Raw genomic sequence first — 24560 nt, 5'->3', positions numbered from 1 at the left:
CTTTAATCCCTCCACCCCGGTAGCCTTGTGATGTAGTTTAGGTTGAGAAAAAGTAAATGGCCTGAGGCTGCCCAATGTGCTTTATGACCGATCATGGATTTTACCCAAGTTTCTTCATCACAGCATCCTAGACTTTACGGCAAACAAAACATATTTCAAATTATTAAAAATGTTCTAAATTTCTATGTCTATATTCTCTCAAATTTGTTTTTAGATGTTCTGTAGAATCTGTAATAATGGAACCATCCAACAAAAAGATGATATTCTATTATTTGTAAAGCATCTCTTGTATTTTTGTTTAAAATAAAAAATAAGGGTAGAAATGCTGAAGACAATATATTTTTAGCCACAATAAATCAATCAATCAATTCTTGGTTGGATCTTATTGTGTTAGCAGCCATGGAAATATGAGAAGTACGGTACTTTAAATACAGTATATTAATTTTAAAAACTCCAAGAGAGGAAAAAGACAAGGAAAAAAAATGTGGTGGGATTGCAATGTTAAACCCAAGTCAAAATTAAATGAATATTTTAGGACTAAGGTTGCTTCCAGATGACCTATTTATTGTAGGGTTGTGCACTGGGTTCAGCCAAAGCCCAAATCCTGAACTGAAATCAGCTGATTCAGAACCAACTGATTCAGCATGAAGCCTCTGGAAAGTTGCTCAGAAGATAATGTGGCCCTTACACTGAAAAATGTCCCCTATCCCTGCTATGCACATTCCTACGGGCTTATCTCTAGGTAGACATACATAGGACTATTATGTTAAAATCCTATTAATTTTAATGGAACATGTTGCACACCAGATCTTAGTGTATTGCATAACATTTTATTTAGTCCCTGTGGTGATTCTGACAGTCTCATGAGAATCATTTTATGAGCAAATTTTATTTAATCAGCTGGAAGGGTGTAGTTGTTAAAGGATTGTTTGGTGAGCCGTAGTAGCTGAGTGAAAGCAAGAGTATGTTTAGCACCATCTGAAATTACTCTTAGAAAGAATATGAAACCCTTGTAGGTCAGTTATCATATGTGCACCAGGGAGGTCATCTGAACAACCGATTTTCTATTGACTGAATAAGCTATTAAAACAGCTTATTCTGGAGTACCTCTGAAGTGCGTGAGGTTCCAAAAAGATCAAATCCAATTCTACAACAGCAATGGCAGGAACACAAATGAATATTCCTCTGATCTCTCTGTGTCCCCAAACATCTTTAGAATGTATCGCCTGGGAATGCAGCTGATTTTTTTGCTGAAGATTTGGTTAATGGTAAAAGAACACCTGTGAAGCACGGAGCATGATTTATGTGAGTCACAAAATGCCTTATAAAAATTAAAATCTTCTGTGATATCATGTCAGTTACAAATACATTTATTTTTAAAATATTTTTTTGCAAAGTGGGATGGGTGTTGAGTGTTCAGTTTTTTTATCTGAATAGAAAATTTTTGAATCCCCCAGCAGAATGACCCATATGCAACCTCCATACAGCAGGATAAAGTTACATAATGCAGGGATGAATATAAGGGCGGCATTGATAAAGGATATGGATAGTTAAGGACAGCAATGAATGTCTCAAAGGTCTTCTTCTTCTTCTTCTTCTTCTTCCTCTCCTCCTCCTCCTCCTTTGGCAATCACTCGTAGCCAAGTAAGATTGTCTTCCATGGACACAGTCTTAACAGTGCGTCCATAAGTGACTGTGGAGGCCAATTCCACACATCCTTCCACAGTGGAGACATAGATCTCAAAGGTAAAACAAGGCTAGCAGGAAGAGAGCCTTTGGGGGCCACTACAGGTAGCAAAATCTTATCAACTCGCAGTGACTGATTCAGCATCTTGCATATTCTTACAAAAACAAAAAAACTACGGTAACCCTACCACCAACCTTTACACTGGAACATAGCATCTCTCCAGCTTTTCAGGCAGCTCCCTTTCTCAAATGTATTTAAGATTCCAGGGATTGCATCTAGGACCTAATGCATGCAAAACATTTGCTCTACCAGTGAGCTGTACCCCTACCCTCGTAGTTCAATACAACACTGTTTTCCATTCAGGGAACTTTATGCTTCTCAGCTGTTCATCTGCCTTTCCCTTTTTCGTTATTCAGCTCACCTTCTGTTTCTCCATTTGCCTCGCCTTACTGCTTACTGCTTTTTTTTTCCCTCTTGGAAGAAAAAGGAAACACACACACACACACACAGAAACATAGATATTCATTTTGCCTTCCAGGAATATTAATTTTAAATATGATTCTTTAACAACAAACATAAACATGAACATATGATTATGTTGTGTTTCCTTGAGTGTGTCCTGTCACCAGGCTTACCTCTCTTTGTCTTTTTTTATCCCTTGCTATATTATCTATGTGCCCGAAAAAAATAAGTTGCAAGTTGTCATTTTATGCTATTATATGATATTGTATTTCACTCCATGGTATTTTATTTTATTTGTATTTTTGTATCATTTTACTTTTGTGAGGTCTTATAATAAATAATTCCCCCTCCCACCCACCAGTTCTACTTCTTTCTCTCAGGAATCCTTGAAACAATGACAGAGAATCAAACTGTTATTACAGACTTCATCTTCCTTAACTTTCCAGAACTGCATCGGCTGGATCATCTCATGGGAGTCATCCTCCTTGCATGCTACCTGCTCACCGTATCTGGAAACCTCATGATCATCATGATCATCATTCATGATCATCACCTACACACACCCATGTACTTCTTCTTATGGAATCTTTCCTGCTTAGAGATTTTAATTACAACCACTGTGGTGCCAAAGGTGCTGGCTAGTCTTCTGCTAGGCTTCACAACAATTTCGTACCCAGCTTGCCTTTCTCAGTGCTATTTCTTCTTCTTCTTAGGAAGCAGTGACTTTGTCCTATTAGCAGTCATGTCATACGACCGCTATGTGGCCATTTGCAACCCATTGCGCTACACATCAATTATGAGTACTCAGCTCTGCCCATGGCTAGTCCTCGGATCTTGTACTGTTGCCTTTTTGGCTACCATCTTTCCCACCATCCTGGTTATAAATCTACCTTTCTGTAACAACAATAATATTGATCACTTTTTCTGTGACAGTGTGGCCTTGATAAAGCTGGCTTGTGCTGACACTAGTCTTGTGGAGCTACTGAGTTTCTTCTCATCCTCAGTCACCGTGGTGGGATCCTTTATTTTCACAGTGGTGTCCTACGTTTACATAATAAAAACCATTCTCAAGATCCCGTCTGCCTCTGGGCGCCACAAGGCATTCTCCACCTGTTCCTCCCACTTTATTATTGTCAGTCTTGGCTATGGCAGCTGCATCTTCATGTATGTACGGCCCTCAGGCAGCAACCCATCAATTAATAAGATGGTATCTTTGATCAATACAGTGCTGACACCCCTGATGAGTCCATTCATCTTCAGTCTGAGAAATCAGCAGGTGAAAGCTGCCCTCAAGTCACTTTTTATTAAGCATGCTGTCTACTCAAAGAATAACCCAAAGTTAGGATAATGGTTTTTAAATAGAAAACATGAAGGTGAAATTAAATGAAGGGGGGGAGTTTCCTTTCAATTGTCTGTTGTTTTTAGATAATCCACAAGATTTCAACTTTTCAGGTATAGTTTATATTAATTAGGGTGTCATGTGTAACTTCTTCACTTAGAGGGGGAGAACTTCTTGCACTACATAATTTAGACTACTGGAAACTTCAGATTAGATTATAGATATTGCATGACTCTCTATTTTCTTTTAATTAAAAATGCATTTATTGTACTGTATTGTTTACCTTTCTCGTGTTGTAAATCACTTTGATATGTTTTGTGATTTAGCTGTATATAAATGCTTTTATAAATTAAATAAATAAATATTAGAACTCTGTGATCAATAGTTACCACTATTTATTGTTTGGTATATCTGCTAGCTGCTATATACCTTTACTGTGATACATTATTCACACAACTATCAAATATTTTGAAATGCCTATATATGAAATTCAAAAAATCTGAGGTAGACTCCATTACATAGTTATTTTGGGTAACTTAGTACTAGAACTCAGTTTATTTCAGTTTGTTCCAGCTATTTACATAGAAGAGCATCTGGAGAGAAAAGTAAGATATGAATTTTAAATCCACTGGTAGTTTTGTTTATATATGCACAAGCACAAGTTGTTTAATGACTTGATTCCAGGTTTAGGGAAACTTCTGAACTCTCCTTTTGTGGCACATTAGGCCCAGTGTATGGGAGAAATGGAGCTGATGAAGAATGAAATAGTGGGTAGCATTCTTGAGGGGTTTCTCAGACAACAGTTAGGCAGTGAACTGAGTCCCAGGAGGTAATTGTGATATCCCCAGGAGGAGATTGCAGAAATTCCCAGCAAAAACCATGCCAACCATCACCCAGTAGTGAATGCATGTCCAAAGGTGTGTCCAAAGTCCGTTTTGGGGGCAGGCCAGTTGGTTTATTTCCAGGGGTAAAATTCTAAATAAAAGCTCAACAACTTTGGTCGGCCCCTTGGTCGGCCCTCACAACCCTTCACTTCATCAAATCTGCCACTCTTTGAAAAAAAGTTGGACTTCCAGTTGGGCGCCCAGTTATGGCGGATGAGAGCTCTTTTGGCTGAAAGAGCCCAAGTGCACTGAAGGCTGGGGAGACCACAAAAGCTTCACGGCACCCCGGAAACAACCTCAGATTGAGCATTCTGAGAACCTGGTGTTCCTGTGGGTGCCCAGAACGACTCCCCCGCTCCCCGGTAGGCTCTTAAAAAGAGCTCCGAGAGCGAGCGGGGTTGGAGATGGGGGCACTTGGGAATAGACTCACTTTCTTCACTGCATGAAGCTCCGAGTCCGGCGATCGTGAACGGCCAATTTCTCCAAAATTTATTCAGAAAATTGTGAGTAAAAAGGATATAAATTCAGACAATAAATTTTACAGGAAAGGGACTTAAATATGGAGGTCGGTTGCTTCCCGCTGAACAAGAGAGAAAACAGCTACCGCAGCCCAAAGCCGCGAATTAAAATAGGACTTTTAGAAGACTTTCAAGTTAAACTTTCATAACCCCCCTTTTAGCAGGAGGAAGGGGGGAGAAAAAACTTTTATCTAAATAATTCCTGCATGAAATAGACTGGTGAAAAATTGCCCTTTTCTTTTCAGAAGCGGATCGCCCGGTGGGGAAGGCTAGACTCCATTGTAACATCACAAAGGAACAGGGTGCTTTCAACTTTTGATTTCCTCTTTGGGGAAAACAAAGTAACTGCAGCTACCTGAACTGGAAAAAAATATTACTAAAAGTGTCTCTTGCCCTCTAAAAACAATTTCAAAGTGGAAAAGCACTTTTTTGAGGTCCATTTGAGGAATTAAAGGTGTAAAAGTAAAGTTAAAGAAGGGAGGCACTGCTGAATTTTTTATAGGGGCTTTATAGGGGGTTGTGGTGGGAACCTGCTTTCTTCTTTGCTGTCATTTAGTCCATAAATTCGCAACAGAAGATATTTATCGCCTTGTGCTGTAATTGTGTTGGAAGATTGGGAAAAGTTGTGGAAGAAGGGGGTTACGTTTACTGCATGTACTATATTAAAAGAAAACATCATGAAAATGATGTATAGATGGTACTTAACCCCAGTAAAGTTAGCAAAGATATACCACATGAATGATAATACATGCTGGAAATGTAGAGAAAAAGAAGGTACTTTTTTCACATGTGGTGGATGTGTCCCAAGGTGAAAGACTTCTGGGAAAAGATTTATAATGAATTGGGGGGGAAAAAGGTTGAAAAATACATTTATTAAGAAACCAGCAGCCTTTCTACTTGGAATAATAGGAATGGAATTCCCCCCAAAAAATGTCAAATTATTTTTGTATGCCACCACAGTGGCAAGACTGCTGTTAGCCAAAAATTGGAAATCCCAAGAAATCCCATTGGTGGAAGAATGGCAGATGAAGATGTTGGATTTTTTTGGAGCTAGCCAACCTGACTGGAAGAATCCGCGACCAGAAGGAAGAGGAATATCAAGAAGATTGAAAGAAATTTAAGGACTATTTAACTAAATATTTTAATATAAATAATTAGAAGTCACTTGAAAGTACCAAAAAGGTCTGGGATTAAAATAGAATTCAATTGTAAGTAAATTGGATTTAGAATAGTAAGAAAAGAGAAGAAGATAGTTAATTGTTGGAAATATTTTAGTTGAAGAATGATATTGGAGAACTATTATATGCAGACACAATGAAATTCAGAAGGGAGGGATTTGAGGAAGTCAATTAACAATGTAAGATAAATTGGGATTTTCAAGTGATATGTGTTTATTTTATTTTATTGCTTTTCTTTTTTAGTATTGTAATGTGTTTACTTTTGTGTGTTTTCTTTTCTTTTTTCTATGTTATATTTGTTATAAGTGTGAAAAACTTAATAAAAAATTTTGGGGGGGAAAGAAAGAAAAAAGTTTGGACACCACTGTAAATACAGATGGAATGGAGATCGCGATTCTTGAAATGCAGTGGGGTGCCTCCAAACAAGCAAACTACAAAAATAAATGGAAAATAAATATCTGCTCCAAAGCAGGGTGAGATTGGGGATCCCTGTCTGTACTTCTTAATTACTCTGTATCGTACTAGAGAGTACTATATGGCATGCTATAGGTGTGTGAAACTGTGTATGTGACCCAAGAATGGAAAGGGTGCACAGCTTTGCTAGTTATATTATGGGCTGATTTAGACAACAGGTGCCCACAATGACAATGAAATTAAATATCTCTCCATTAGCATGTTCGCCTTCTTCAGTGAGTAATCTAAGTTATCATAGTGCACAATGGCAGAATATAAATACTTTAAGCAAATGAACAAATGCTTCTGAGCACTTCAGGGACATCTATGGATTGCTGCTGTGAGTCATTAACATTACCAGTAATAGGTTGGCTTCTCTCTAACTGAAGAGGAAATCACATTTAATTTTGCAAGTGGTCCCCCCCCCCCAAAAAAAAGCCATTAGCACATGGTAGACTTAGATACATGTCCTAAAGCCCATTCTAATATGGTAAAGCACAAGGCAGATATTCTGATCCCAGGACGTTCTTTCTCAGCTTCCCTTCACAAGTGTCTTGCACTATTTTTTCCGCTTTCAAAGCAAAAAAGTATAGCACAGTACAGCTGAGATTTTGCAGATATGTTTTCCAGCTACATTGCTATACCTGGAAGCACAATTGTTGGGAGAGTATTGCCACCCCTGCAATTATTGAAATAATTGTTTCTCTCCTCACCACCTGCTTTCTGAGGCCCTGTGGATACACAGATACTACTTGCAAAATATTTTGCATGTGTTTGATGTAATACCTGCCAACTATTAACTTGTATAAATAAGGCATTTGAAATACATTGTCAAGACTGCAGGAAAAGACAGTGTTGATACTGTCTATCTAAGATTTTTGTGGTCTAAAGAACCAGTATTGGGTGGAGGTGTGTGTGTGTGTGCGTCTCAGTTTGACCACACTGTTGCAGATATTGGTAGACTATTACTTGCTTTGACTTTGGTGCTATGCTGCAGTTAAATGATCTATTAACCTCACTCTTGTAGCTAGTTCACTGAAGGAAAAAGTGTTGTGCAGTACATAGGTCATGACATTAGGCTAAATGAGGCACCAGTTTCAACAAATGAGTAAGTTCAGCTTGGAAAGAGAAAAGGCTTCTCTCTGGGAGGTCTGCTGTAGCTTAGGTTGCAATTCTGTGTGCTAGAGACTTCTATCCAGTTTTGGCCACTGTTGGGTGAAGTGCTTTGCTGGTTTACAAAACAGTTATGCTACTCCTTCTATTGCTACTCCTAACTCCTCACACAGTTCAGCAAAGTATGATATGTAGCCACACTTCAGAAAGAGATCTGGTAATGTCTGAGAAATATGAGCGAGGGGGTCATACTATTGGTGGTGTTTTTTCATTCCGTTCAGCTGCATTTGAATTCAACAGCTTTCGGGAATCTGCTGCTGATGCTGGTATTTATCTGACAAGGTAAGCACTATGCATTTTTTAGAAATATAAAAAATGTCCTTGGCTACATTTGAATAAATACAAAAAAGCCCCTCACCCCACACTTGCACACGTGTTTCAAAAATTAATTGGTATCCATTTTTTTATTATCTATTTAATTTTCAAAGGGCTTAATCACATGAAGATGCCCTATAATACTCTGGTTCATATTTTTAAAAAATGAAATAGAAATCATTTTAATATGATAGCTGATTCAGAGAATATGCCAAAATCTACATGCAAATATTCTCAGAAAGAGAATGGCAGAGCCACTGACCATCCTTCAAAAAGCTAAACAACTTTGGCTGATATCTTAAAAAAAGCTCTACCCCAGGCGCCAGCAGGGGTTGCTATGCTGCCATCTGTGCTGGATCCAAATGGAAGAAGCAATATGGTTTTGGTTGTTAATGCATCGAGCCCCTCACTCCTATGTTCATGTTGCATGTTATGTGTATATCCCAAAGACACTACAGTCTCAGCTGACATCCATTCCAAGGAAACTAAACACTAGAAAAGCATTTACTTCGGCATGGGGGGGGGGGTAGTGAAATTTTGAGACTTTGTGCAATGAATAAGAAAAATATGATTTTTTTATGGCTCATTGTTTATTGAATACTTATACAGTGGTGCCTCGCAAGACGAAAAGAATCCGTTCTGCGAGTCTCTTCGTCTTGAGGTTTTTTTCGTCTTGCGAAGCAAGCCCATTAGCAGCTTAGCAGATTAGCGCTATTAGCGACTTAGCGGGCTTAGCGGATCAGCTGATAAGCGGCTTAGCGGCTTGGGAAAAGGGGGGGGGAGGAAAAAAACCCCGCAGGAACTCGCAAGACATTTTCGTCTTGCGAAGCAAGCCCATAGGAAATTCGTTTTGCGAAGCGCCTCCAAAACGGAAAACCCTTTCGTCTAGCGGGTTTTCCGTCTTGCGAGGCATTCGTCTTGCGGGGCACCACTGTACTAGCAATTCAATAACTCAAAACTATATACGTATGCAAATGTCATTACACTTTGATGTTCACATTTGAATGCAATTAAAGTTGCATGGTCAATGTAATCTCATCCTTTTAGTTCTGCCTCTTTCATTGGAAACACGTATTAGAAATACTGTACTGACATGTCTCACATTTTTTCTATAAGTAGTTGCCAGCTGAAAAATTTGTAACTATCAGTCCAATCCATGTTGTAGGATCCTACCTAAGAATATCCAACATTTCCTGGCTTTTTGGTTTGCCATTATTGAAGTCAACAAGAATCCAAAGCTTTTACCTAATGTTACCCTCGGTTTCCGTCTACTTGACAACTTCTGCGATGGAAGACTCACTTATTTCACAACAATGCAGTTGCTCACATCAGGAGGTGTTAGGACCAATAATTATAACTGTGATACAAAGAATAGTGTCTTGGCCATTGTTGGGGGACTTGCATCTGAAAACTCCATTGAAATATCAAATATTGCGAGCACCTACAAAATGGCTCAGGTATGGACTTTTGGATTGGGAAGAGGGGTCATGTACTTTCAGAGGACTATTCATTCATCAAAATGATTCATTTATTAAACATTCATCCTGATTTGCTTAGACAAAGCACTGTAAAGGTTAGTTTTGCAGTCTTAATTGAGCATTCATTCTGATTGCAAAATAATAAGCATTCACCCTCATTTCTTTGTGCACATTTTATATGTGTTGCTGCTAATTGTATGTATACACCCAAACACATGGTTTTTCTTATATTGTTTATATTGGCTGAAACAGAATTTCATGTAAGCAAACAACCTGCAAGGCTTTCAAGAACATTTGCAAAATTTTCACTATATTTTCCTCCCCCATCCTGGATGTTTTAGCTCTTTTCACTTGATTCATTGCAACTATATATATGCTTGTGCTTATAATTACCTTAGCAGACCTTACAAAAGATAAGTGATAGAGATGGCTAGAGATGGATGCATGGAGATAGCTAGACAGCTAGCTAGACTTTCGTCAAAGGCAAAACAAATGCCATGGATCTGCACAAAATCAAAACCCTTTGAAATTAACAACATACAATATTACATTAGAGATCAAAGGGCCAGTTTGTTTCCTTACCATTTTGAGTCAACAGAAGATAACACTGGGATTCATGGTCTTACATGTCTTGCAATTTAAGCTCCTACTTGGACTCAGAGGGCAAGCTGTGGGTGAGAACTCCCCTCCCCCTGAGTATGGTTTCTTGATTTATGAACAATGTATCATTCTTTTGCACATAAATGTTCATAGGGAACAATCCCTCCTCCATAGTAAAGTATTATCCTCAGATTCCCAGCTTTCCACTCATCCACACTTTGTCACGTGCCAAGAAATAATGAGTTCGAGTTTTCTGCTTGTCCCACACTTTCTAGGCGCAGGTGTGACTGGTTTTGCTCTTGCTTTACCACTTTTACTCGGAAAACCCACTCTCTAGAGATAAATTGGAGCAAATGTTAATCCAGAGAAAACCTGTCTGACATTTGCTCCAGTTGAGTGATAAAGATCAAGTTTTCTCCAGGGGAAAGTGGTAAGGTGAGGTCAATTCTTGATGAGCCCTTTGTTGAGAGAGAGAGAGAGAGAGAGAGAGAGAGAGAGAGAGATTCTTGTATTTTTAGAACCTGAGATGTGAAACAAAATGTAGACATGATTCTCCTTGTGTGTGAGAAATTAGCCTTATCCTTTTTTTCCAGCATTGCTTCCCCAATCTTGCCTCCCGCTCAAAATTCCTGTGAATGCCCATGTGTATATAATGAACCAGCTATTGATCTTTTGTGTCTATTCTGAGTGGCAGCAGCTCAGCAAATTCTTAAAGAGGTGTTTGTCGTGAGTCACTTGAACTTTAGATGCACAGGACTGAAGATGGTACCTTCTGAACATTCAGTGACTATGTACCATCAAACACATCGAAATGGCCCTGTGCAACTCTTTTGCAACAGAGGATTGGCAGATATAATCCCAGTTTGCTTTCAGGCATCTTCTAAACATGGTATTATTCAGGAAGACCTTTTGAACCTGCAAATCTTTGCCAGCCATATTTTACATTTATAGATACTTAAATACTATATATTAGATTTTGTTAAATATTAGACCAACCTAATTAACTTTAGTATTTTCCAGTTCCAGTAGTGAATATGTTTATGTGGCTAACTTTCTCTGTTTGTTGTTACAGGTAAGGCTTTACTAGTGAGTGGTTGTACTAGTGAGTAACTCCAAAGCTATCAATGTAGTATGCTTCATCTATGGGTATTCACTAGTAATGTCTAATACAGGGATCACCAACCCATGGATGCCCTTGAGCCTCTTTCTTTCTTTCTTTCTTTCTTTCTTTCTTTCTTTCTTTCTTTCTTTCTTTTCAAACACTTTCATTGGGTTTTAATAATGACAGGCAGATATAAAAGGAATAAGTGAAATAAAATAAAATTAGGCCAAGTGGCAAAGAAGCGATCTCTGAGCTTTCATGGGGGGGGGGGTGGAGTAAGTCTCTAGTCCTCCTTGAAAACAAAATGTTCAAGTAACCCTCTAGACAATTTTTGTGAGGCAACCAGGCTACTCCTACGTCTTAGGGTTTTAGTCAATAATGAAGTCAAAATGAGCTAGGCAAAATGAATCAACTGGGTCCTAAATAATTGCTTTTTCACCTTTCCATTTAATGCACTTTTCCTTTTCTAATGCCTACCTTACTCTCAAAGCACTTCAGGGACATCTATAGATTGCTTCTGTGAGTCATTAACATTACCAATAATCGGTTGGCTTCTGTCTAACTGAAGAGAAAATCACATTTAATTTTGCAAGAGCCCCCCCCCCCCTGCTAAAAAAGCCATGAACACATGGTAGACTTGGATACATGTCCTAAAACCCATTCTACTATGGTAAAGCACAAGACAAATATTCTGATCTCAGGACATGTCTTTCTGAGCGCTTCCCAGTTACTGCACCTTTCCTGCTTCTACTTTTTTAATGCCCCCTCCCGCCTTACTCTTAAAGATGCTCTTCACACACAATAGAAAACCTATATATTTTCATAAATGCTAACAGCAACTTCTAAGCCCTCATTCTGCTAATACAGATCTTGAGCACCTCATCCAGTTTTGCCTTACAGTTATTTGGATGGGAAATACTGTTTCCGGAAGGACTGCGGAATTTTAAATCAACACCTTACATGTGGCCTGTGTTCTCCTCCAGCTCAGTTATGGTTCATTTGATCCAGTGCTAAGTGATAAAACCCGATTCCCTTTCTTCTATCGGATGGTACCAAATGAAGTCATGCAGATTAAAGGGGTAATCCAGTTACTCCTGCATTTCTCATGGAAATGGGTTGGTCTCATTGCTCCAGATGATCACAGTGGAGAAACCTTTGTTCAGACTCTGAAGGGATTGCTCACTCAGCATAATCTTTGCGTGGCTTTCACTCATAGAATCTTGGAAATAACCTCTGCCAGTGACACAGATATAGAAAAGGAAGAGGCAAAAATGTATCACACATTCTCTCAAACCAAAGCCAATGTGGTTGTTGTATGTGGGGATTCCCAATCCCTAATGCTATTTACTTTCTGGATAGATTTGAATTATCAAGGTGCTCAAATGGCTCTCGTAGGGAAAGTTTGGATCATGAATGCCCAGTGGGACTTTACTGCAGTGGACTCTCAGAGTTTCTGGTCTCTAAAACATTTCCATGGTGCTCTGGCTTTCACAATTCACACAACTGTTGTGCCAGGTTTCCAAGATTTTCTTAAGGCCTTTAATCCTCAGCGATATCATCCAAAAGACGTGTTCATGAAAGAATTCTACAAGAAAGTATTTCACTGTGGAGTTATCTACTCTGATAGGACCAGTGAGATAAGATGTTCAACAGAGGAACACCTGGAGTCTCTGCCAGGAGCTGTGTTTGAAATGAGCATGTCTGGTCAGAGCTATAGTGCCTACAATGCTGTTCATGTCATAGCATATGTTTTACATGAAATGCACTTATCCACCTCCAAGCACATAAAGTTGGGGAAAAGAAGCAGATTCGGACTGAGGAATGTGCAGCAGCAGGTAACATGTTTCAATATTTATTATTCTTTTATTGATAGATGATGCTGATCCTGATAGTGATGATGTGACCAAAGTCAATTTGCCCAACTTGATGCCCTCCCTAATTTGAACTGAAAATCCCATCATCCTTGATCATTCTCCAGGCTCTAAGATTTCTCCAACAATCCCTACCATATGATGTGATTGTTTTGTTTTGTTTTAAAAAAGCTACACCATATGTTAAGAAACATCAGGTTTAACAATAGTGCTGGGGAAGAGATATTTTTTAATGAGCACCAGGAGTCTACAACTGGATATGATATTGTGAATTGCTATGTGTTCCCTAATGGATCCCTCATTCGAGCTAAAATTGGAATAATGGACGCCCATACATCAGTACACAAGAAGTTTATCATTAAAGATAATGCAATAACTTGGAACAGTTGGTTCAACAAGGTGGGTTATTTTAGTCATTAATATTATATGCACAAATAACAAAGTCCTTGTGTCATGCTTCATAAGCCATAAGTTCTGCACCACCCACATGCAAGAGGAGACATCAGCAGTGTAAGAAGTTCCCCCAGATATCTAGAAAAGTTGGGGAGCCTCTAAGCCCCTGCAACTGGCACTTGGGACTCTCACTAAGCCACACTCCTATTTCCTCTGCTTTGTACCCTCCTTTAGAGTTTTTGCCTCACTAGAATGTGCCCTTGAATGCCCACCATCTATTATACAATGGTGTGAGGGAATCACATTTGAGCATATTTTCTATAGACATCAATTTTACTTGAATACGTACTTCGACATCTAGAGGGTTTATATGAATTCATACTTTCAACTTAAGATGCATGTTCTGATGGTTACTATGTCCACAAAATAACCTATAGTGTTTTGTTGTTGTCTTTTTATTAGTATTTTTAAATTTTTCTTTCGTTCTTCACTTTCAGTGATTTCCCCCCTTCCTTTTCTTACTTAAATATGAAAATAATAGAAGGAAGGAAGGATTGCATGGATAAATTTGCCCCCAACAGAATTGTGATGTGTCATTCCTTAGTCATATGCCAGTAAATAGTGTGACCTTTATTTGAGTCAGGGGTAAGAATGTAATACAACTAGTACAATAGTCTCTGGTGTTCCCTATGTCACTATTCACAGGATTACACCTATCTACCCCAAGTGAAGGATTAGCATTCTCCACCAGCAATACTTTAATCACCTTATTTTTCTATTTAGGCCCTGCCCCGTTCTGTGTGTTCTGAAAGCTGCCATCCTGGATACAGCCAGAGAGTTCAGGAGGGTAAACAAGTCTGCTGCTATGATTGCACTCCATGCCCAGAAGGGATGATTTCTAACCAGACAGGTAGGAAAGTCCTGGAGGCCCATAGTTCTTTCAGTACTAAGTATGGGGCTGGGTGAAATTTCTTTCTCCACTTCGCAACCCAATTTGCATGAAGCGAAGGTGTGTGGACAAGTGGGCAAGATTTAGAGTGATGGAAAGAAAATGCCCAGGCTCTGTAACATTTGGCTGGGTTGCCCCTGAGAATGAGACTGCATGATGATGCATTGCCATTCCTAGCACTGTAAATCTGACTTTAAAAAGAGAAATCTTCATACAAACTACCATAAGTTATAGCCTGAAGAAGGGAAGTGCATGAATGCCAACTAATTCCTCTGGGTAAGCAACAAAGTTAAAATTCAGCAAGCCTAGCAGCAATGAAGCTGAAAGCCCTTCCCCACAAAAAGAAAACAACTAAATATTAAAAACAACTAAATATTTAAAACTTTGTATCAGGGCTACCTAAGGTGGTGTAGTCAAGATATACTTGAACTCCAGCTCCCATCATCCCTGACCATTGGTCATGCTGGCTGGGAATGACGGGAACTGTATTCTAACAATATCTAGAATATTGGCTACCCCTGCTCTACATACATTTCTGATGGGCTTTGCCCACAAAATCCTTGTTCCCTGATTCTACTTTGATTTCACCTGGTATCTTACATCACTGACAGTTTCTACTCTTTTAAAAGATGCAGATCATTGTGACAGATGTCTAAATGAGCAACGCTCCAACCAAGAACGGAATCAATGCATTCCAAAAGTAATTCACTTCCTCTCATATGAAGAACCTTTGGGAATGGCTTCAGCTACCTGTTCCCTCATGCTGTCTTTAGTCACTGCTCTGATACTTCAAATATTCATTAAGCATCAAGACACTCCAATTGTCAAAGCCAACAACCGAGATATCACCTACATTCTGCTTGTTTCTCTCCTGTTTTGTTTCCTCTGCCCCTTGCTCTTTATTGGTAGGCCAAGGAAAGTGACCTGCCTTCTCCGACAAACAGCATTTGGGCTCATCTTCTCTGCTGCTGTTTCTTCTTTGCTGGCCAAAACCATCACTGTGGTCCTGGCTTTCAAAGCCACACAGCCAGGAAGCAATATGAGGAAATGGCTGAGGAAAAGAGTATCCAACTCCATTGTCTTGTTCTGTTTCCTTGGCCAATTTGTAATCTGCACTGTATGGTTAGGAGCAAACCCTCCCTTCCTGAGCTTAGACATGCACTCTGAAAGTGGACAGATCATAGTTCAGTGTGATGAAGGATCAGTCACTATGTTTTATTGTGTCCTCAGCTACATGGGCCTTTTAGCCATTATCAGTTTTCTGGTAGCTTTCCTTGCAAGGAACCTGCCAGATAGTTTTAATGAAGCTAAATTTATCACTTTCAGCATGTTGGTGTTTTGCAGTGTTTGGGTCTGCTTTGTTCCTACTTACCTCAGCGCCAAAGGGAAATACATGGTAGCTGTGGAGATCTTCTCCATCTTAGCCTCTGCTGCAGGTTTACTTGGCTGTATCTTTTTTCCAAAATGTTATATTGTCATTTTGAAACCTAGTCTTAACACTAAAGGGCATCTCATAAGGAAATCCGACTAGTATCATCTTTGTGGCATCTTCTTCATTTTCTCATCAGAAATCAACCTCTGTTTTGAGCCTAAACTCATCTTCCAGAATAAAGCATAAAGCAAAAATGGGGGGGGGGGGGTTGTATCATGAAAAAGGCAAGTTCTAGAAATGTATTTATATGTTTTCAGATTAGGTTTGTGTTAATTTGAAAATATATTTTGAAAGTAAGGAAGGAAAATACAGTGAAGTTACTCACTTTCCCCTCCCATGCATACACATCAACATGAGTCAGTCAAAACTGATAAACATGGCAACTAAATTGTACATATGTCAATCTATCACTCATTTATTCTGGTCTTTACTCTGACCCCAAAAGTCATGAGGTTCATCAACATTTCTCCAGTCTACATGTTATTTCCAGATACCTGATCATGTTTATTTATTCTATCTCACTGTCACTAAACACTGAGAATGATATGCTGTCATTTCTGATGTGAGGCATGTCAATTGTGAGGGGATAATTGAAATAAGTTATTTCCAATGTACCAGCACCAAGTTCTTATAACAACAATTTCAGGGAAAGGAAGTCATTATGAGATTGGTATCTCATAAATTGGGTCCCATGGGCCAAAGGGGAATCTCAATGGGAAGTGAAAACATTAACCAGTCCTACTGAGAAATAACAGGCCATACATTAATAGGAAAACAACATCAATGGTGCTGTTGACCCTGTTGCATTAGAATTAGTGTATAAATAGTTACCTCACAATGTTGCTTTAGAATTCAAGAAGATCACCAAGCAATACTAATGGATGATCTAACTATAGACAACCTGGATTTCTGCCATCTTTCTTTAGATTGAGAATAGTTGTATTTTTAATGCTTCACAGTGGTACATGGTGTAATCATTTTTGGAATAAAACTTCTTACCTGTCTTCCATGCTAAGTTTTCTATTCTTGAGAGAAATTAAATGCACCTTCAGATATCTGCAGTGCTTATGAGGTGTGTGTGCATTCAGATTATCTAGGAGGCAGCTGAGGAAGGTGTATAGGTGAACCTCCCATGATTCTTTAAAAATTAAGGCAGGAAGAATTGGGTATTTGTTTTTAAAAAAATCATATTGAGAGGCAGACAATGACTAACTTGGGCAAGAAAATCCCTTTGGCACACTGACAAAAAAGGTAAGATTTTTTTTTTGGGGGGGGAGCATATAGCGATGGGCCATCTTGCCCATTGCCCTAAGGACCCTTAATAGATTATCTCAAAACAGATGTGTGCGAAAGCTATGGAGTGTAAATGGCCCACACTGGAATAGAGTACTTGCAAATCTTTCTGCTTCAATAGAAGAATATAAAAAGATCACATTCTCAGAGTCTTCAGCACATGGGCATTAAAACACTGCTTGTTGTTTCCAGTTGAATTCTGTTTTGAAATGGTCACTTGAAATGTCTTTTTGAAAGTCTCTTGGTGTTTTGCTCAAGTAAAAAACTGATAAGGAGAGGTCTGAATCATAGCACAGTCCCAGAGCCCATGTTTTGCATGCAGAAGACGCCAGGTAAAAAGTATGATGTAGCAAGAGTTGGAATGGGGAATAAATTTGGTAGTGTGTTAATAACTTTGAGCATCATCAGAAAACAGCTCTCAGTCATTCATTTGTTTTCCTAAAAACAGGTTTCCCCACTGAGATTGCAATCCTATACACATTTAATTGGGAGGAGGCCCCAGTGAACTCAATGGGACTTATTTCTGCAAAGATGTGCATAGTATTGTGCTGTAAATCAGAAGCTTTTTCTGTATTCTATGGTGAGCTGTGGTCCTTCTGCATTTTGCTTACTATGCTTGAAAGGAGCAGGAGTGCAGCCCATATCAATTAAAATCAGTACTAATGGACCTACAGTCCAATTACATATCAAGAAGTACTGACATTCACATCAAACCTAATTAGAATTAAATAAGAGGGAAGACTTGCCTGGGATCTTTATGTCTGGGGTATGAAGATTTTATTTTTCAGGATGGTTAAAACAAAAAGGGACTGCAAAGAGCTCTAACTTATCCAAACTGAGTAAATACGCAGTAAGATGGCAAATGCAATTCACCATAAAGAAGAGTAAAGTGATATATGTCAGGGAAGGGAGGAATTTTAATTTCACTTATGCATTCATGGGGCCTGAAATGGCAGTGACTCACCAGGAATGAGACCTTGTAGTGAAACTGAATAACTTAATGAGGTTGACAACCCAGTGTGTGGAAGATATAAAAAAGTCAAATTCCAAGCTAGGGATCATTATTTTTAAAAATGAAAATAAAACTGCTGTTCTACAAATAAATGGTTTGATTGCATTGGAACAACGTGTAAGGTTCTGGTCATCACCTCTAAATTATACAGTATAGTAGGGATAGGTTCTGGAAATGGAAACCAAATAAAATAAGGTGATGGAGTGACTAAACCATGAGAAAAGGTTACAGCATTTGGGAGTTTTTAATTTAGAGAAAAGGTAAATAAGACCCAACAACATAAAAGTTTACAAAATTATGGATGCCATGGAGAAAGTGGGTAGAGACATTTTTCTCCCTCTATCATAAGGCTGTAATTTATGGAAATCCAGTGAAGATGAATGTTGGAAGATTCATGACAGATAAAAGGAAGCACTTCTTCATGCAACACATATTCAAACTATGGAACTCGTTCCCATGGGAGGCAGTGATGTCTACCAACTTGGACAGATTTAAAAGAGGATTGGACAACTTCAATGTGGATAAGGCTATCAATAGCTACTAACCGTGATGGCTATGCTCCGCCTCTACAAGTAGGAGGCAGTATGCTCCTGGATACCAGTTCCTGGCAAGCTGAGAAAGGTAGAGTGCATTTGTGCTTGAACCCTGCTTGCAGGTTTCCCACAGGTATCTGTGTGGCCACTGTGAGAATAGGAAGCTGAAGTGGTTGGACGACTGGCTTGATCCAGCAGGTTCTTCTTATGTTTTCATGCTATGTTCACACTCTTTGTGTGAATGTTGCCCAAGTGGAAGTGCAGCCCTTGGCCTGAAATATATTTGCTACCCCTGCTCTAGGGTGTGACACAAGAATGGTAACCTGAATAGATGAAAAAGAACTTGCTGTTACATTACAAATGTAATCCCCAGCTGCCCTGTGAGTGTAAACGCCATAACATGTATTATTAATATCTGTCTGAAGCTAGGTTTTTGCTACTTGTTATTAAGAATATATTATATTACTTTTATTTTGAAGGTCATTAACAGATACAATATGGTCTCAGAAAACCAAACTTCTGTGAATGAATTCATCCTCCTTGGTTTCTCTAATCCTCAAAGGCTTCAGACTTTTCTTCTGGCACTCTTCCTATTGCCATACATCTTGGCCATATGTGGGAACATCACAATTATCACCATTGTTCAGTTACATCAGAAGCTCCAAACTCCCATGTATTTATTCCTAAGCCACTTGTCTTTAATAGAAATTGGACACATGACAAACACTATCCCCAAAATGTTGTTCGACTTCTTAAAAGACAGGAAAGTGATCAGCCTGGTTGGTTGCTTCACACAGCTTTACTTCAACCTCTTCCTGGGCCTGACAGAGAACTTCCTGCTGGTGCTTATGGCTTATGACCGCTTCTTAGCCATCTGTAACCCTATGAACTATACCACAGTGATGAACAATAGAGTCTGTAAATCTCTGATACTTGGGTGTTGGGTGGGAGCTTTCCTTGCTCCCTTGCCCCCAACCATTTTTCTTGCCAGGCTGAATTTCTGTGGGCCCAATATAATCAACCATTTCTTCTGTGATCTCGCCCCAGTGCTGACTCTTCCGTGTAGGGGGAAATCATTCATTGAATTTTTCTTTTTCATGTCCATTTCTTCAATGGTTTTGGGTTGCTTTTGCTTGATTACGGTGTCTTATATCAACATCATTGTGACTATACTGCGGATGCCATCCAGTGGGGGGAGGCGTAAAGCCTCCTCCACTTGCACTGCCCATCTTAGTGTAGTATTAATATATTATGGCTCAGTCATCTATATGTATGTGAGGCCTTCAGCAAGGGATATCCATAATACAGACAAAGTAGTCTCTGTCTTCTATTGTGTGGTGACACCATTTCTGAACCCTTTCATCTACACCTTGAGGAATACTCAGGTCCATGAAGCATTTAAAAGCATAATAGTAAAGAAGAGAATATTCTATTAAGGTATGCTCAATTTTTAAAAACTTCTTTATTTAATGCCAGAAATACAAATTCTAATACAGATACTACGTGTTACTGAAATGCCATCATTTCTTATTGCAACAAACTAAATACTTGAATATCATATAGATATATATGATATAGATTGTTGAAAAATTATGTTGTTTGTTTGAATATATTTTATTATTTTACAAGAATGAATAAAACATAACCATTTTATTCCATCCCGGGAATCCTTCTTTTGTTTTAACAAAGTGTGCTAATTCCACCAAAAGAACATGAGACATTTCTAAATTCCAGAAATAATGAATCACAATAAATGAATACTTCATTTATGTAAGCTAAAATAAATCAACATTATATTGATATTATAGCTACATCAACCAGGCAAAGTACACAACTTAGTGAAATCCAAAATGCAGCGGGGGAAATTGCATTCTATGTAAAAAGAGTGTTGTTGTTGTTGTTTAGTCGTTTAGTTGTATCCAACTCTTTGTGACCCCATGGACCAGAGCATGTCAGGCACTCCTGTCTTCCACTGCCTCCTGCAGTTTGTTCAAACTCATGTTCGTAGCTTTGAGAACACTCTCAAACCATCTCATCCTCTGTCGTCCCCTTCTCCTTGTGTCCTCAATCTTTCCCAACAACAGGGTCTTTTCAAGGGAGTCTTCTCTTCTCATGAAGTGGCAAAAGTATTGGCACCTCAGCTTCAGGATCTGTCCTTCCAGTGAGCACTCAGGGCTGATTTCCCTCAGAAAGAGTGTATAAGGTTCAGAAAAATGAGTACAATTTAAATACATACTTTTTGTACATTCTTTCAAAAATACCCAAGCAAAATGGGTTGGGATAGAACTATGATTGGGCACTGAAATTGGACAGAATTAGGGTTCTCAGTATTTCCTTAATAACAAGAATAACAAGTCAAGAGAGACAAAGAAAAATCCATTATGTGAATCACAATGGGTAGATGTTTCATAAATTGGCTCCCATGAGCCAATTGTGGCTCTGCATGGAAATATAAAGATTTTTTTTTAAAAAAAAAAACACTACTGGGAGAAAGCACAACATGCATTCCAGTAGGAAAACACCATCTACAAAGTAAGGACATCATAAAACAATCACCTTATTCATTTTTTAAGAGTGCTTTAAGTAGATTGCCAAACAATGCTAATGGACTTTAGACTATTTATACTCCTTCCACCTTTCTTCAAGTGGGAAATAGTTGTTTTCATTTTATACTTAACAATATTTAGCAATTTATTGAGTTCAGCTTCTATTTTTCTTTGTATGCAGTATTTTCTGGTCTTGAAAGGAATTAAATGCACCGTCAGATATCTGCCATAGTTACAAGGTTTGTGTGTGCTCAGATCATTCATCTGGTATCTGAGAAACATGTAAAGATGATCCTCCTGTAGTTTTGGTTTTAGGGGGATCCAGTAGATAGGATTGATTTCAACATCTTTTAAGTATTATTTTAGTTCAAAGTGAGAAGAAAATAAGGGTCAGATTGGGCAAGAAAATTAGGTAAGAGTTGAAAATATGTAGCAAGAGGCCACTTTCTATAATTTATCATAATATCGAGGACCTTAAAAGGATATGAGCAATGATATGTATGGTCTGTGAATGGTCTGGACCAGTAGAGGGTACTTGCAGATCTTTCTGTTTGAGTGGAGAACTATAGGAAAGTTACACTTTTGGGGTCATCAGCACCATGACTAAGCAATGCTTGATGTCTCTAGTTGATTGCTCCAAAATTGATTTTAAGCTTTTTGAGCTGTTTCTGCTGCTTTTTCCATTGAGTTGCCATACATTACCCCTGATGCTATTTTTACACCTGAAGACCAGGACATGTCAGGAATTTTCCTGATGTATGGCAAGCCTACATGAAAGTCTTTTGATGTTCTGCTCAAATAGGCAAAGGCAAAGATAGGCAAGGACCATTCTAGAGTGGTAGAGTATATGCTTTGGATGCAGAGATCCTTGGGTTCAATGTGGCTCATCTAATCTAGCATCCTGTTCTCACAGTGGAAGAAGACCTGAGCACAACAACACTATCCTCTCCTATGGTTTTCAGCAACTGGTATTGAGAAGCGTACTGCCTCTGACATAAAAGCTTCATGTTCCCAAACCCTTTATGTTGAAAAGAGGTTCCAGAGTTGAATGTTGGTCATTACTCAAAGAATCTCCAAGGTTATGGCCATAATCAAAAGGCATGGAATAATGCACCATTAGTTCTTCTATGTCTCAGCAGACTGTGGCTTCTGGCTTAGGTGATAGAGAGAGGGCAATGTTAACAGACAGCAAATTGTCAGTTACTTAATTCTGTATTTCATTACCTTCCTTATTATATTATTTTCACTATTTCAGATTTCAGGCTCAGGCACCAAAATGTGTTAGTCTGGACAGTGGTGATTTCAAGGGGACTGCTTGTAGATGTGTAGATGAAGTAATCCACCCTACTGTTTGTAGGGTGAATTACTTCACAGAGGGCTAACTGAAACAAAACAATCATACTACCTAGTGTTGTAATGTAAAACTTGGGTTACCCATACTTGCACCTGCCAAGGAACTGCTTTTTGTTTATATGATTCCACAGCCCTATAAGCTCTTACAGTCACCATCATGCTGTGAGGTCACTGATTCAGCAGTGTAACCCCACATAACCTGCCCTGCTCCATATATGTAGCTGCATAATCCTCAAGTAGCTTTGAACCATTTGTGATTGTACCATCCAGCTATGGGGGAACTCTATGTTGAAATGCAAGTTTATAAAGTGTGATTGTTGGATATGAACCATATTATTTTAGTGTATCTCACTTACTTGTTTTTGCAGGTTGATGTGCAACAATTAGCAGATCAAACTCTTCACAGCTTGGATACAATACCCTTTAGCATCCAATAACAATCAAACTGCTGAATCAAACTGCTGTTAAAAGTTTGGGTGCTGGATTTTGGGGGGGGGCGGTTATCAGGAGGGTATCAATTTTAAGTGATGTTTTTCTTCCATCACAGCCTGAGACAGACCTAGCAAAAAAGGGTGGAAACCCTGGGTGAACTCTCTCGGAAGTGTTAACACTGCCAAGAGGAATAATTGTGAGTGCTTAAGTGATCAAACTTATCTCTTATACACACCTAATTTTTTCTTTCTTTTTTTTTGTTTTAATGTCTTAACAGATAGAGGTATGATTTTAGAAAACCAAACTTCTGTGAGTGAATTCATCCTGCTTGGTTTCTCTAATCCTCAAAGGCTCCAGAAATTTCTCCTGTCACTCTTCTTTTTGGCATACGTCTTAACCATAAGTGGGAATGTCACAATTATGACCATAGTCCAGCTTCATCAGCAACTCCAAACTCCCATGTATTTATTCCTAAGCCATTTGTCTTTGATAGAAATTGGACACATGACAAACACTATCCCCAAAATGTTGTTCGACTTCTTAAAAGACAGGAAAGTGATCAGCCTGGTTGGTTGCTTCACACAGCTTTACTTCAACCTCTTCCTGGGCCTGACAGAGAACTTCCTGCTGGTGCTTATGGCTTATGACCGCTTCTTAGCCATCTGTAACCCTATGAACTATACCACAGTGATGAACAATAGAGTCTGTAAATCTCTGATTCTTGGGTGTTGGGTGGGAGCTTTCCTTGCTCCCTTGCCCCCAACCATTTTTCTTGCCCGGCTGAATTTCTGTGGGCCCAATATAATCAACCATTTCTTCTGTGATCTTGCCCCAGTGCTGACTCTTCCTTGTGGGAAAAAGTCATTCATTGAATTTTTCTTCTTTGTGTTCACTTCTTCAATGGTTTTGGGTTGCTTTTTCTTAATAATAGTATCTTATGTCAACATCATTGTGGCTATATTGAAGATGCCATCCAGTGGAGGAAGGCACAAAGCCTTCTCCACTTGCACTGCCCATCTTAGTGTAGTATTAATATATTATGGCTCAGTCATCTATATGTATGTGAGGCCTTCAGTGAAGGACATTCGTGATTCGGACAAAGTAGTGTCTGTCTTTTATTGTGTGGTGACACCATTTCTGAACCCTTTCATCTACAGCCTGAGGAACACCAAGGTCCATGAAGCATTCAAAAGCTTAATAGTAAGGAGGAGAAATTGGTATTAGACTCCAAACTCAAGGTACAATGGGAAAAAATACAGAGTTTACTCTTTCTATGCCTACCTCCCTAAATGGTATCCTTTGTTCAGTCATAAACTCAAGAATTCAGTTTTATTTTGGGCCAAAACCCAAAGCTTGCCATCCATTCACTTTCTACATATCCTTTACCAAATTGTGTTACCCTACATGTTGCTTACCAATGTTCCTAACTGCAGAAAAGAAAGTAACTTGTGGAATGTTGAAAAACATGTTGCCTTCCAGATGCTGCAGGACTAGCACATCTGTCATCCTTGACCATTAGTTATGCTGGTTGGGGCTAATGGAGGCTTGTGTTCAACA

General features: G+C 38.9%; 3 protein-coding genes across 3 annotated transcripts; all 3 read left to right on the top strand.

The window, feature by feature from the left end:
* Positions 1-2601: 2601 nt before the first annotated feature.
* On the top strand, positions 2602-3497 carry LOC310662133 (olfactory receptor 6M1-like; the record flags this gene model as incomplete). The annotated part of the gene is made up of 1 exon (XM_083408902.1): positions 2602-3497. Exon 1 carries the CDS (start codon positions 2619-2621, stop codon positions 3495-3497), a length of 879 nt encoding a protein of 292 aa, XP_083265028.1. The 5' UTR covers positions 2602-2618.
* Positions 3498-19169: 15672 nt separating this feature from the next.
* Positions 19170-20108, top strand: LOC310662132 (olfactory receptor 6C4-like; the record flags this gene model as incomplete). The annotated part of the gene is made up of 1 exon (XM_083408901.1): positions 19170-20108. One exon carries the CDS (start codon positions 19170-19172, stop codon positions 20106-20108), a length of 939 nt encoding a protein of 312 aa, XP_083265027.1.
* Positions 20109-23288: 3180 nt separating this feature from the next.
* On the top strand, positions 23289-24227 carry LOC310662131 (olfactory receptor 6F1-like; the record flags this gene model as incomplete). The annotated part of the gene is made up of 1 exon (XM_083408900.1): positions 23289-24227. The coding sequence occupies one exon, from the start codon at positions 23289-23291 to the stop codon at positions 24225-24227; it is 939 nt and encodes a 312-aa protein (XP_083265026.1).
* Positions 24228-24560: the final 333 nt, after the last annotated feature.

Source organism: Podarcis tiliguerta (genome assembly GCF_965153285.1).
Source record: "Podarcis tiliguerta genome assembly, chromosome: 13".
Taxonomy (NCBI): domain Eukaryota; kingdom Metazoa; phylum Chordata; class Lepidosauria; order Squamata; family Lacertidae; genus Podarcis; species Podarcis tiliguerta.
Note: the sequence above shows the minus strand (reverse complement) of the source record. Positions and strands in the feature narration are given on the sequence as shown.